Source organism: Cynara cardunculus (genome assembly GCF_001531365.2).
Source record: "Cynara cardunculus var. scolymus isolate 2C chromosome LG 13, CcrdV1, whole genome shotgun sequence".
NCBI lineage: Eukaryota > Viridiplantae > Streptophyta > Magnoliopsida > Asterales > Asteraceae > Cynara > Cynara cardunculus.
Window position 1 is genome coordinate 13,443,057 of NC_037540.1, and position 16,028 is coordinate 13,459,084.

General features: G+C 39.0%; 1 protein-coding gene across 2 annotated transcripts; it reads right to left on the minus strand.

Moving 5' to 3' along the window:
* Positions 1–2,159: 2,159 nt before the first annotated feature.
* On the minus strand, positions 2,160–15,619 carry LOC112524101 (transmembrane protein 87A-like). 2 transcript variants are annotated; one of them, XM_025133748.1, is made up of 6 exons: positions 15,325–15,619; positions 12,793–13,726; positions 8,229–8,324; positions 7,872–8,008; positions 2,603–2,756; positions 2,160–2,492 (listed from the first exon to the last, which is right to left on the minus strand). In XM_025133748.1, exons 1-5 carry the CDS (start codon positions 15,534–15,536, stop codon positions 2,606–2,608), a joined length of 1,530 nt encoding a protein of 509 aa, XP_024989516.1. In that variant the 5' UTR covers positions 15,537–15,619; the 3' UTR covers positions 2,160–2,492; positions 2,603–2,605. The 2 variants fall into 2 exon arrangements, with proteins under 2 accessions (XP_024989516.1, XP_024989515.1); XM_025133747.1 differs by having other exon boundaries at positions 2,160–2,497.
* Between the last annotated feature and the right edge of the window lie 409 nt (positions 15,620–16,028).

Consider the following 16,028-nt stretch of genomic DNA (forward strand, 5'->3'; position numbering starts at 1 on the left):
TATATATATATATATATATATATAGGCTGGTTCAAATGTTAACCAATATTGACAATTGATTCTTACAATAAACGGTTGTGATTTATCATATTAAAATTTTAATTTTTTAAATTTACAATTTCACAAATATATGTGAACTAAGTGGAAAAGGGTATTTATGCAATTTTCTTTTTTATGTAACTCCATATTATTAATTGGGAGTTACAAAATCAAAAAATATCATGATTTTTGTTAATTTATTTTTGTTAATGTAAGAACCATATGAACACACACATATATATAAACCATTGTTGGCAAAACAGGTCCCTCATCTTTGAAAAAGATGATGTTCGTCTTCCCCCCCCCCCGAAGTTTCTGACATTTACAACCAGACCCCTCCTCTTGACGTTATTTACATTCCAAAGCAAATTTAAACTCTTAATACTTTAATTAAGTGACAGATTTGGTCCCGCTCAACTCATTCATTCACATTTTTGGTCCAATAAATTAAAAACCAATTTTATTGTATTTTCCATTTTGTCCTTATTTTCATTATTTCTTATTTCGAGACTTCTATAATTATTTCTTTCGATTAATCACTTAAATATTTTAATACTTCAAATAAACTTATAAAAACCAATATTTAAAGACTCGTACAATATTATTTTTATATATTTAATATTTTGGGTTTTACAATAAAAATTTAAACCGGTACATAAACCTCATTTAAGCTACGCTCTGGATGTTCTAAATGTTTACATTTTCTTAAAATATGGATCCTTTGGCTTAACTCTATTAAATCAAACTCTATTTTCATTTTTTTCTCATTTTTTAATAAAAATTATATATTAAATTTTTATTTATGTACATAATATATACACAAACACGTTGACATCCCCCCGACGTGACACCCTCTACCAAATGTAACTTAACATCCTTCCATTGATGAAGTTCCCTCATTTCCATCCTCATCTAAAGATCTTTTGGGGCAGTTTATCAAACGCTTACCCGGGTAAGCGCTTATCAAGTCATTACTTTACCGGATGAATATGACAAAGACCAAAAATCTTACCCTGTAAGAGCGAGACAAGGAACAAGAGTCTTACCCAGTAAGTGAAGACGACGACTCTTACCACGATAAGAGCTTATCGGGTCGATTATTGCATACGGTGTTGTTTTCGTGGAGTAAAATCTTACCCGGCAAGTAAGTAATAGTGTTAAATTTTACGGGTAAACACTTACCGGGTAAGTGTTTGGTAAACGGCCCCTTTGTTTTTTCCCAAGCTCTTCCATCGGTATGATTCTGTCTAGGAAGACGATATCTCTGTAATCACGTTTGACCAACTTCTCACCCTGTTTTTCTTTGTGTTGCATCTTCGCGCATTAATTTGATTCCAAGGGGTCTCCATATCTATGGCTGCACATGGGTTGGGTTGGGTTGGTCGGTATTTTGAGCATCCCTAAATTGATCAATGCATGGGTTGGGTTGGTCGGTATACACACACATTAACACATAACCTATAGATATGAATCGTGCACGCACACACATACACCATCTCCTCCCCCTTGGTTGATCGCATACCACATTCTTCCCTCGCACCACTTTTGCTTACGTGCATCTATCTCTCCAAACCTTTACCTGTTTCTTTACGTTTCGAAAGCAACAAATTTATTATCTGTGCAACTTAAACAAGTCTTAGAACCACTGGAAACAAAGATAAAATGAAGAAGTTGATAATGGGTTGTAGGTTTAGGGAAGGGAAGGAGGAGACTAGATACGGATTCACCAGAGGGTTGTAGGTTTGGGAAGAGAGGCTTTTGGAGGGTGTTGCGATCTGGTGGTGCAGTGTGAAAGGAAAGAGTCAGGGGAGATGTCTTACTACGATGGAAAAAAGAGAAAGAGGGTTGGCTAACTGGAGCGGGAGATGGAGGCTACTGGTGTTGGATATCGCCGGAGATGGAGCTCCATGACGTCGGTGATGGAACAATGCTGGGAAGGGGAGGGTGTGAGGAAAGATAAGAGAGCGGAGAGCAGGGACGGGCCCAAAGTGATGCATGTGATGGCACAAGTCACTGCTTCGTTCCTCTGTCATAGTATAAAAATTTACAGGATCATAAAAAAATGAAGCCAGTTTTGAAAGCCCGATCTACGGATAAAGTGGGATTTGGTATATTATATGTAGAAAGAATCATAGATACATAAACATGTGTGTTACTTAAAATTAGATATTACACATACAAATCATCATCCTCCCATTTCAATGCATTTACAACTACTGCTACTGCTACTGCTAAACATTAGGGCCTGTGGGAGGAGGAGGAGGATAATCCATGTTCAAAACTAACAAATCTAATCAAATCAAGAAGCCGAAGACCGGTTTCGTAATACACGAAACGATCCACATAAATTGTATGTTTGTCGCTATCAGTTGGCCGTGGTGTCTGCTGAAAATATAGATTCCTTCTTGCAGCAATGGAATTCTCAGATGATTCTGCCATTTTCATTGCATTCTCTCTGCTGCATGATATATGTATGTACATATATATATATATATCAGTCACCCATAAGTATACAATGAATACATCAATAACTAATTCTTGTCATGATAGAAAGAACAAATACCAGTCATTCTCTTTTGTCCTCCTCAATAACCTCGAACACGTGATCTGTTATAATCGCAGGTTTCCTCTCCATCAATTCTCCCGATACTTTCACTCCACTGCCCGTCAAAGAGATACCCTCTTCTTCTACGTCCTCAACTTCCGAATATGAATATCTGCACCATAATAATGTCATTACCCTTTGGAGCATACTCTTTTGGAGCATAGGTCAGATCTGCATAAGTGCACACCTCATACTGGGATAGTTTTTACATTTCAAGAGGCAAAACTTACTTTGCGCTAAATCAAAATTTTATTTTTGAAATTGAAAAATGCTCGTCTTATAGAAATTAATGGCTCAAAGTTATTTTCTTTTCATTAATGGTTAACAGAATAAATACAGGACTTAAGAAAATAAATATGGAAGTCCCTAAACTTAAGGCACAAGGTAAGGGAAGATAACTAAGAAAATTCTTCTATTCCAATACTCTCTCTTAAGTTGGAGCATGGAGATCTCGGGAGCTCATCTTGTCAAGTATGAAACGAAGCTGTGAAGCGCACAACCCTTTGGTGAGAACATCAACAATCTGCATTTTGGAGTCAATCGGGAAAGGTTGGATTTCTTTGGAATCAACTTGTTCACGAACAAAAAAACAGTCCATCTCATCATGAAACACGGGATAATTAGCTATTCACAGAACAATGGGGTCGGGCCAGCGGAAGCAACATTGAGTTCTTGTAGGAGCCATCGGACCCATAGGATCTCGCTAACAGTGGAAGCCATCGATCAGTATTCTGCTTCGGTAGAGGAATGAGAAACAACGGACTGCTTCTTAGTTTTCCAAGAGATGGGAGCACCACATAGAAGAAGAACATAACCAGTCCTGGATCGACGTGTGTAAGGACATCCAAGCCAATCAGAGTCACAATAGGCCGTAAGAGTATAGCCGCCTGCCCGCGGCAGCAGAACATCTTGTCCGAGTGTGGTTTCATGTCTCGAAGGGTGCGATGCAGCGCATCATGTGGGGCTGTCATGGATCAGCCACAAATTGAGACAGGATATTGACAGAGTAGGCAATATCCGGTCGAGTGGCTTGCAAATAAAGGAGGCGGCCAATTATGCGTCGATAGCGGCTAGCATCAACTTGAGGTTCATCGGGTGATTTTTCAAGGAGGCGGTTGAAAGACTGGCCTTGAGAGGACATTGTCTCACTTTTGTCTAGCTTATGGTTTTGTTCCATGGGAAAAGAACTTGGCCTACATCCTTCGAAACCACAATCCGCAAGAATGTCCAAGGTGTATTTTCTTTGGCTCAACACCAAACGTTCGGCAGTACGAGCAACTTCTATGATGAGGAAGTACCTGAGATCCCTGAGATCTTTGATGCTAAATTTGTTGTCGAGTTCGGTTTTGGCGTGTTGCATTTTGGTGATGTCGTTGCCAACTAAGATGACGTCATCAACATATATGAGGGTCGTTGAAAAGTTTCCGTTTCGTTGGTGAATGAACAAAGAGTGGTCTGCCTTGGATTGTTTGAATTTAAGAGCAAGAAGAGCGTTGGTGAACTTGTGATACTAGTTCCACGAGGCTTGCTTCAAACCATAGATGGACTTTCTCAACCGGCATACTTTTGTTTCACCTTCTTTAGCAAACCCTTGTGGGATTTTCATGTAGATCTCTTCAGTCAAGTCACCGTGCAAGAAGGCGTTGTTCACATCAAGTTGGTGGATGAACCAATTGTTCTTGGTAGCTACTGCCAAAAGTGCTCGAATCGTGACTAGTTTGGCGGCGGGAGCAAAAGTATCATGATAATCTATTCCTTCCGTCTGTGTGAACCCTTTCGCTACAAGACGTGCTTTGTATCTCTCAACGTCCCCATTGGGCTTGTATTTGACTTTATATACCCACTTGGAGTCAATGGCATGCTTTCCATCGGGCAAGTTTTCGAGTGTCCACGTGCCATTTTCTTCAAGAGCACGTATTTCTTTTCTCATAGCCTCTGTCCAACGCTCGTCTCTGATGGCCTGATGAAAGAATTTTGGCTCATCGGTGGATCGATAGCCACTAAAAAAACTTTATGAGTTAGAAAAATGATCATACGAGACAAAATTAGATAAAGGGTGTATCGTCGAGGAAGCTTGAGTTGGTGGGGTTTGAGCATTGTCAACCGAAGGGAGGAGTTGCACAACGAAGTCATCGAGACGTTTTGGTTGAGACTGATGTCGTTTGGGTTGACTCAGCTGATCCGAGGGGTCTGGTACCGCTTCTTCTACCTCATAATCCGTGTTTCCCATGTTATTCGAGACTGGGCTGGGAGTCTCGTGATCTGGGCCTTCGGGGAGAACTTCCTGACCCAAGTCATCGTTATTATCCTGCTGATCGTTCTCAGAAGGGCTGCTGAATCGAGGGGCTCATGTGGGTCATCATGTTGGGCCGATTGGTCTTGTGGGTCGAAGGGATCTATTTCCTCTTGTGTATGGGCCAGTTTTTCAAAAGGAAATTTATTCTCACAAAACCGAACAACCCTGGATATAATGATCTTCTCTTTTATGTCATAGATTTTATAACCTTTTGTACCTTGCGGGTACCCCAAGAACACCCCCGGTCTCCCCCTTACTTCAAACTTGTCTCCATTGGTTGTTGTGTTTCTATAGTAGGTTAGACACCTGAAAATCTTCATGTAACTGCTGGCTTTTGATTAAAAACAATTTCATAGGGTGTCTTGTTCCCAATGATCTTGGAAGGCAACCGATTGATGATAAACTTTGCTGTCAGGACGCATTCTCCCCATAATCTTTTGGGTAAATTGGCTTCAAACCTTAGGGCTCTAGCGGTTTCAAGCAAATGTCTGTGTTTTCTTTCCACAACCCCATTTTGTTGTGGGGTGTATGGACAAGTAGTTTCAAGCAAAATCTCATGTTCATTGTAAAACGTTAGCATGTCGCTTGAAGTAAACTCACCACCATTGTTCGTACGGATTCTTTTGATGGGTTTTCCAAATTGAGTTTTTATCATGTTGTGAAAACTCATCAAGCGACTGCTTGCTTCGTGCTTGAATTTTAGAAGAAAAACCCAAACGGCTCTACTAAAGTCATCGACTATGGTTAAAAAATAATTTGTCCCAGAAATAGAAGGAACACGATATTCCCCCCCGATATCACAATGTATTAACTCAAAACAATCATTGGCTTTAATATTACTATTTGGAAAAGRAAGTCTGGTGTGTTTTRCCTTGGAACAWGAATCACAAATCTGATCAAAAGAACTATTACTAAGAAAATCTATTTGAGTAAGTTTATCAATGGATGCATGTCCCAATCTTTTGTGCCAGATATCACAATGTATTAACTCAAAACAATCATTGGCTTTAATATTACTATTTGGAAAAGGAAGTCTGGTGTGTTTTGCCTTGGAACATGAATCACAAATCTGATCAAAAGAACTATTACTAAGAAAATCTATTTGAGCAAGTTTATCAATGGATGCATGTCCCAATCTTTTGTGCCAGATATCCACAGTCGTAGTCATTGCCTTCTTCTCACCTCCAATCATCCCCATTCGGTATAGACCATTTTTGCACTCACCCGCACCAATCAAGCTCCTCGTGTGAAGTTTCTACATGACACAAAAATCCGGAAAGAATGTTATAGCAGACTGAAGATCCTTGCTCAGTCTACTAAGGATAAAAGATTGCAAGTATCGGGAATGTGTAAGACTCCTTTTATTTTAGTTCCATGTGGCAAAAGACATTCTCCTTTCCCTTCAACCGACATTGCATCCCCATTGGAAATGACAATTGGGGTTTCAAAGTAACTTTTGGTTTTATTTTCAAGGATACTACCATCGCGAGTGATGTGCTCAGTAGATCCTGAGTCAACCACCCAATAATCATTGTCATTACCTTTACCAGTCATAAACGTCTTTTGAGCATTAACTTCCTTATCGGAGCTTCCCGTTTCTGAAAAGTGCTTCAAAAAAGACATATTGTTCGTTGGTTAGTCCGGGAATGGGAGAGCTGCATCTAGATTCAATGAAGGTTGCTTTCGGTTTTGTTTCTTCACGTTTCTTGTTTCCCGGCCACCATTCTGGATAGCCTATCCGTTTGAAGCAACCATCTCGTGAATGCCCATCCTTTCCACAGAAGATGCAATGCTCGACCACGTCAACCCGTTTGGCATCCTTTTGAGTCGGTTTGTCACGCTTTTGGTTTTGGTTTCCTTCAGCAGCTTCTATAGTCGGCTTCTTATCTGCTGATATAGCTCTCTGGTGCTCGTCCTCAGCCACGAGGTGGTAAGCGTTCCCAAGGCTTGGTATGGGATACATGGCGAGTATATGGGTTTTGATCACGGAGAAGTGACTATCAAGACCCATGAGGAACTCATAGAGCCTTTCTTTCTCTCTCAGCCCACTTTCCTTTTTGCCGACGTAGCATGTACAACTGTTGCAGGAACACTTGGGCACCGACAACACAGACCCAATCTCGTCCCAAAGGCTGTGCAACTTGGTGTAGTAGACTGAAACGGTGGCTCCATTCTGATGTGTCGTCGATAGGGTTTGTTTCAATTTGTATGCCCTCGGCGCGCTTTCTTTTCCAAAACGCTCCTTTAGATCGGTCCAGATCTCAGAAGCGGTGTTGGCATACTTTACATTGGATCTTATCTCCTCCATAGCAATCGTTAGTCAACCTTTCACCATGGCATCACAGCGCATCCATAGCATGTAGTCAGTTGAATCCTTCTCTGGTTTCTTGATTGACCCATCAATGAAACCCACCTTGTTTTTGGCGAAGAGAAAATTCATGATCTCCTAAGACCAATCCGTATAATTGTTGTCGGTAAAAGTTTCGTTGACATGCATCTGTTTCGGATAATCCGATGCATGAATATACAGCGGGGAGTTCACGTCTGGTTCGTCTTCTTTCTTCTTTCCGGCCGAACCTTCAGTGCCGCCGGTCATGATTGTTGAACGGCTAGGGTTTTGTGTGTTTGGTTAACTTGGTTCTGATACCATATAGAAATTAACGGCTCAAAGTTATTTTCTTTTATTAATGGTTAATAGAATAAATACAGGAATTAAGAAAATAAATATGGAAGTCCCTAAACTTAAGGCACAAGGTAAGGGAAGATAACTACGGAAATTATTCTATTCCAATACGTCTAAGAGTCAATTGCAGACTTAAAGTTTGTAACTGAGGGAGTTGTGTGGCATAAAGCTTATGATGTATTCATCGTATTCCCTTTTGATGACAAAAATCCAATATATGCAAAGAAAATCAAGGATTCAGATGGTACCTGGTAGGATTATGCGAAGGAGCCCAGAGAAAGCATATCACCACCAAAAGTATATACGCCAAAAAAGCCCAGAAAGCTTGGATGGTCCAAGCTCGTCGCCATAATTCACTCAACGGATCACTTGCATTGAAGTACAACTGAACAAATAACATACAAATTCAATAATTGACGATTCAGAGATCAATGCGGATGCAAAAGAATAAATACCAGTTGTCATATATACAATTACATGCAAATATCAACAACCTCATATCAGCATAGCAATATTAACGATTATGATTATTAGATAAACTAAAGTAAAAATCCGGGCAAGGTGTAAAGATGGAAATCAATATGAAAAAATCAGTCGTAGAGTACCTCGTAGCCAATCCAAGCAACAGAAACCAACACCGATACCGCTAAAGCATTAGTAAACTTTCGGTATAGTTCAAGTTTGGCCATGCTTCTCCGTATCTGGGACAACATAGGCAAAATAATATAATTATCTCAAATTGCATCAAGATTGAGCATGTTTCTTGTGATGCATGAGTAATGCTAAACCACCTCCATATTCCATTAAACTTCAGCACTGGAAGCTGATTGGCAACTTCCATCATAAGCAAACATCAAAAAGGAAAACAATTACAACTTCAAACAGAAAGAAAAAACAAAAACATTCCATTCTATAACTGACTTGTGATTTGATAGGGAATGACCCATTGGCCCACTAGCCCAAGCCCAATTTTAGATATGAATACTAAGGGTGTAAATGATGCGAGTCGAGCTCGAGTATCGATATACTCGACTTGAACTCGATAGCCCAATTTTTTAAACTCGAACTCGTTTGAAGCTCGAACTCCAACCTGAATCAAGTTCGAAGTTCCAAGTTGAATGAAGCTCGAACCAAGCTCACCAATTGAAATTTATGAAATTTTAGGGTCTTCTCTTATAAATTTATAAAACTTAAAGGTGTTCTCTTCAATTTTATAAAACTAAAGGGATGCACCTCAGACTTCATCATAAAAAAGACAAAGTTAGAAACTCCCTTCACCTCCCTCTCTTTTTATACACCACTTCATTCCTTTACTATCTCTATTCCAATGTGGGACAACTTCACCGATACTTCTATAGTGTTTTTTTGCCTTATCAATTATTATTTTAATTAAAAAATAATTGATTAGTTTTTATAATTAAAAAATGCACAATTTTGTTCAAATATCTAAAAATATAAGACATTTTTTTATTGTATTATATTTTATAAATTATATATAATATTTTAAAACTAAATATATATAAAACTTTGAGTATCTCACGAGCTTTTGAGTCACGTATTGGGTAGCTCGATTCGAGTCATTCGACTCGTTAATATATCGAGCCGAGCCTATTCCAGTCGAGCGTTGACTGAGCTTTTATTAAGTCGATCTCGAGTAGCTCGCGGGTTGTCTCATATCATTTACACCCTTAATGAATACTTCAAATATGAATCCTATTAGGAATAAGGAGTCAGGCAAGAATTATATTTTTCAACAGATAGTATTTGGCTGTGAAAGCTTGGGCAGGAGGAAAGGCCGTTCATCGGCTTCCTTTTGATTTTGTCATCTCAATCTTTTGAATCCGATAATCAAATAGCTTAATCCTTCGATTTAGTTTGTTGTATCGATTATTCTGTTATCATTCTTATCAATTTGGTTCCATTGTCGGGAAATGATAGTCTCTCCAGAGACTCACTCAGGTGAATACTCTATTGCAATCAAGGATTGATGCTCAAGATGGGAAAATTGAAGCGCTAACTAACCAGGTGAACGATCCGTCCACTTCTATTAATTCAGTGAAGGAGATCCTAAATGAGTTGACCAAATCCTCAAGAAACTCACGATGAGTTATCAGAAGTATCAAGGAGAATGACCAAACTATGAGGAGGAAGATGATGGGACTCCGTTCAAAATCCCGACCCAAGGACTGGATTCCTTATTCAGCGGTAACATTTTAAAACTCCCTTATTTTCGATGCCCAAAGGTGAAACTCCCAATAGGAAGGTGTTGATCCCAGGGGATGGATCACCAAAGCATAACTTTATTTCCAGGTACATAAAACCTCTTCTTCTCATAAATTACTTTGGCGCTTCCGGTTCTGTAGGTGAGCAAATATAGGTTCGATTAAGATTTGCTTCTCCGGAGTCCTTTTGTTTCCGAAGTAACTCGCATCAACTAGCACTAGTTTACCCTTCTTATTGGATGATGACTTGCCAAAAATCGAAATGCCCTACCTTTGAGTGCGGTTTGAACTATTGATTTACGTAATTGGAAGTGTTCGCTTTTGAATTAGAGACATTAAAAATGATGAAGGGCCTTTTCCACGTAAAACGGGAATCTTTTTGTTACAATAGAAGCAGAAGTGATGTATCCCAGAGGATGGATCACCAAAGCATAATTTTATTTCCAGGTATAAAACCTCTTCTTCTCATAAATTGAATCTAACCCAAATGCGTATGGATGGATCCCCTAAATGGGTTCACAAATCTCTTGATTAAACATCCCCAAACCACTTGGGAACAATTTTGTGAAAAATTGTTGATTCGATTTGGAGGGACCAAATGCCCGCACATGACGCACTAGGGTCCCTGTATCAAGAGGGAGACATTGATGAGTATATTGAGAATTTTGAGGTTCTCTCGGCCCTTATTCTAGACCAAATGGAAGATCAAGCAATAGGGATGTTTCTTCATGGTCTCTAGGATGATATCAGGAATTGGGTCAGGGTACTCCAAGCACGAACGTGTGAACAGGCTATGAATCTGGCCCGTCATGTGGCGACAGCCACAACCATCGACGGGGATAAAACCAGTATCAAAGGGAAGACGTCTTTCAATTTTAGAATGGGTAGTACGACCCAAAGCCAAACCTGGAACTATAATCAAAAGGGAAGTGCCAATCCTCCGCACTCTTCCTATTACCCAACAAGTCATGGCAGTTACCCTACTGGCCAAGTCCAACCAAAATCATTTGAAACCGCAAAGTATAACACCAACACCACTCAATCTGCAGGACTAGACATCTGACTACATAGGAACGGGGGGATCGTCGCAAACGAGGATTGTAGTTCAGTTGTGGGCTAAGGTACTCTCCTTAGCATAAGTGTACGGAAGGGCAACTGCGGGTGATTTTGTTGGCCGACGGTGACGAGGTTATTGAGTATCTCTATGATAAGAAAGCAATTATAGCCAAACTCCAAAGATCATTTATTAATCACAGCCAAATGGCCTTTAAATAGACGATACATGAAGGAAAAACAACTACTGCTCCTAAGAAAACGGGATAAAGACGAGACTAAATAAAAAACAACTAATATCCCTAAACAAATGGGATTTTATTTCGAATCCTAGCTGACCAAGTCTAACAGAAGTAGGTGAGGATGGTCAAGTTCGTTATATTGAGGAAAAAGGAAATGATGATCCGGTCTTAGAAGGGGAGTGTAATGCCCTTGAGTTCTATGTAATTGCATCAGACTTCTCTCCGTCCTTGAAGACGCATAAACTAGCAGGGGAATTATGGGGCGTACCAGCTCTAATTTTGATTGACAGTGGGGCAACACACAATTTCATCTTGAAACAGTTAATGATTTTAGGGTTGGAAATTCGACAAACAAACCCTCTTTCCGTCTGTTTTGGTGGTTGTACCCGGGTTGGCATCTCTGAAATATGCCAAGGGGTCTCTATACAATTGGGGACCTTTACAGGTATCGTAGATGCTTTGGTCTATGATTTGAGACCCTTAGACATGCTTCTACGCATAGAGTGGTTAGGAACATTGGACGATGTTGTTTCTAATTGGCAGACCCAACAAATGCGGTTCTGGAAAGATGGAACTCTTATTGAGTTGCAGGGAGTCTCCTCCTCACGTTACGGTCAACCTTTGCTTAAGACATGGCCAGCACGCGGTTATAGGGGATACAACAGCCATTATAAATAACCAACTGATTCAATTGGGTACGGTAGCATTGGAGCAACTACTTGGAAGGATGCAATCGTCATTCAAACTCAGTTCACTGACTTCAGGTAAGCCTGCTCTTAAACACGGCGACATTGATAGGGAACGGCCCCCCCGGAACCACTAGCCCTAGCCCAAGCCCAATTTTAAATTGAATGCTATAAATATGAATCCTACTAGGAATAAGGAGTCAGGCAAGAATTATATTATTCAATAGATAGAATTCGGCTGTGAAAGCTTGGGCAGGAGGAAAGGCCGTTCATCGGCTTCCTTTGATTTTTCATCTCAATCTTTTGAATCCGATAATCAAATAGCGTAATCCTTTGATTTAGTTTGTTGTATCGATTATTCTGTTGTCATTCTTATCGCAATTGATAAGTACATACAGATCATGGTAAGCACTTGAATAAAAAACAGAAACCAAAAATTCCCACATAATAGAAAGAATTGGCTATATCTTTTATGCGAAGAAAGCATCAAATGATGAAAGGATGGCATGAATCAATCTAGTGCACAATAACTTTCACCCTAATTACCACATGAACATCTTTTTTTATCATGTATTGATGGATTAATTTACATAATCTATCGATATGAAGAAGTCAACAAACACAAATTTCCCTTTTCTTAATATAGGAAGCCGGTAGTGAATAATATTACGAATTTGCTAGGTTCTTTAAAACAAGGATGTATGGGCAACATGCACACAGCATACTTCATTTATTGTATAAAGAGAAAGCATGTGAACAACTACACTTTAGTAAGGATACACTGGCAACATGCAAACCACTTAATGATTTTCATACTTTAGACTATTGGCCCAATCAAAAACCATAAACTTGCAGACATCATCATCACTTTACGTGATAGTAAATACCACATACCTGTCATGACAGATACGATAGGTATGTTGATTGAGATTGCAATGAAGCGAAAAGAATTAACAGTGAATTTACCTGAAGCTTTTCCAAAGTTTTAGATAATGATGAAAAGATCCAAAGAATGAAGCATGAATCCAGTAGAGCAACTGGTAGCACCAGAAAGACTCTTGCTTTCCCAGAAAAATCGTTGATATTTCCAAGATTTTCAACAAGTTCAAGAGCTTCTGAAGCCACAAAGTATATCAGACCAAGAAGCAACACTTTCAAAGTTACACCTCCTAAGGTGGGTCGCACGATACCAAAACCCATTGATACAACTAAAAGAAGAAGACGAGAGAAAGTCTTCTTAAAAGCACTAAAAGTTACTGCCCAAAGAGTAATTCCCATTGGTCTGCTTCCCGTGACATTAAAATTTGCATACTCAAAATACCAAAGAGCCATCTCACACATTCCCAGACCAATAACAGCCGTGATGTGGTAGTGCAACTGTATTATATCCTTCCAATGTTGCACAAACCGAAGAAACCATAAAAGACCAAGCATAAGATAAGCTAGAGACATAAATCCATAAAATGGCAAAAATGGTGTCATCTTCCCTGGTAGATAACCATCTGGATTTCTCCACACAGTTCTTCCACTCATTATTGTTCCCTTGAGTTGTGGATCACAAAACATAAAGTACAGATAATACATTCCTGTTCTATTGATCTCAACAGTTTGCAGCAACATCTTTGCCTCTTCATTTTTTCCCTCAAAGGGGGTCTGTATCCGTTTAGGCCAGCCAGGATTATCAGGGTCTTGGCGAATGATGACTTCTCCTACCTTGCAGGAACCATCATTGGCAAGTTCAGGTGTACAACATATAGCATTGGAATTTAAATATGCACCACCAATCTTATCCCGGTTTTTCACTTCAACAATTATAGCCTCAACCAAACCAGTACTTTGTTGCATCTCATTCTGCTTAGCAGCAACCTCCTTTGGTCTTCGAAAGATGATAGACTCAAACCTGGAATCACAAGGCAGGGTATGAATAAAGTGGAATTGTGATGTCGTTTCGACCAGGATCCAAACTATGCGTTACTGGTAGGCTTGGCTATAATAAGATGAATAGGCATGTGCTATGGGGACGCAAATATGTACTTATGTGTAAGTCACTGGATGCCAATCACAACGAGAGCACAGAGAAATTTGCAACATCATTCTTGACTTAGATCCACTGGAAACGTGCTTCACTAAGGCTTCTTGCAATTGAGAGGATTGGAGTGGAAAGTTTTTTGCACAATCTTTTTAATGGACTTTGCAAAGAGATTGTTTCCAAATTCTCATTACTTGACATTAGATGCACACACAAGTTAGGCCTCCAAAAGTTGGTCATTAAAATGGATTTTACACGTAGTCTGAAAGAATATCCTTAGACTTCGGTGGAGCTACGAGGTTGCTCCATTTGACCCACAATTCGACTTTGAAATATTAACAATTACAAAAATATATCATATATATTCCCACTACAATGGCCTCCATCTCACTAGTCAACAAGTACTGATGCTATAAAAGAGGACCAAGGGATGACAAACTTTGGACCAATCAAGCAGCTTAGAGCAACACACACAATAACCTCCTTGCTCAGTGATGGAGCTTTTCTTTATGCCTGAGCCGAAACTTCAGCCCAAACCCCCACCCCTCACAAACACAAAACAATACTAGAAAATGGTTTTAAAGAGTATACTGCAATAACACTGGCCAGAAGATTAAGAAAAGTAGAAGTAAACAATAGAATGAAAGCAAACGCTTATCCTTACAAACTTAATGTACTTAATAGCATAACAATCTCCACAGCCTAATCATTCACACACACACACACTATATATATAATATATATATATATATCCTAAATAACTGTCCGTACCACTCGTCTCTCAATCCTGCAAGTCCACCCTCTCCGCATCATCATGTATGTCTTAAATTGCTGGTTCCAATAGAGGATGCTGGTTATCGAGTCAGCCAATAGAAACAGCTATCACCACTTTACAACTCCGACCACAAACTAGCTCCGCTTGGCTACTACAATACCTGCTTTACCAGACCACCCCCCCCCCCCCCAAAAAAAACACCCTAAGGTAAGCACCCAGTTTCTTAAAAATCTCTCATTCTTTATCGTACACACATCTGTAGGAAGTGATCAAAGGTTACCAATTGATCCAATTTTAACAAGTACTACTTCACATTGTGTAGAAGTAAATATAAGATCCAGTTTAAAGTAAAACGGGCCTTTTGATTAGTTAGCTCAAACCATATGGGTATCTCACCGCAAGTTCCAATTGATATGAATTTTAGTACTATTCAACTTGTTGGACAATTTTTCTCCATAAGTTAAAACATATACCAATTTTGGAAAACAAATAGCAATTTATCTGATACCCAAAGCCAAAACTTTTGGTTGGGGATAGAGGGTGAGGGAGCCATAAGCTTTATCCCCTCAATTACCTAAGGTGGTCCGATAATCATCTAAAGATTTCAACGTAACAATGGATTGAAGCATATCATAAAACAGGAAGCATTACAATTAAATCGTAGATCAGACATTAAATTCAAAAAAAGTTGTACCGTATGAAGGATTTGCCATTTATAGGTTTATCTTCGGTAGAGGCATTGCCATGGACCTTAGAAGCATACATTCCCTCACTACCTCCATGAAAGAAGAAGGAATTGAATCGAGGTATGAAGCCCTCATTCTTATATTCATGAATCGAACCTTTTACAACCTCAATCAAAGATAAACTCAAAAGAAAAATGAAAATCCCTATTATGAATCTCATCTCCTTCTCTGTCCCTCTGGATATGAATCTATCACATATGAAAATGCGATTCCGAAGAAGATGAAGTTTGATGTGTAGCCCGTTGCTGCAGAAAGAAAGCGTTTATTATTTGATTATTACACACATTTAACACCTTTCCCTTCTTATTTTATACCATCATCATATATTATATGTAAGTAACTGATCTAATAAATATATATATTTTTAATCTAATATAATTTTCTTCAACTATTTTTCAGTACTTTTAACTATATTTATGATGATAAAAATAGGTAAATAAATATAGTTGAATGTAGATAAATGTATGATATATATATATATATATATATATAAACTTAATCTTTTGAAAACTTCAAAATATGTGAGATTCATCATAAGCTACATATCTATATTATACTAGTTGTGTACCCGCGCAATGCGGCGAGAGTCATGAATTTTAACGATTTTGAAGTTTCACTGGTTTTATAAGATAAGATTTAACGATAATATATG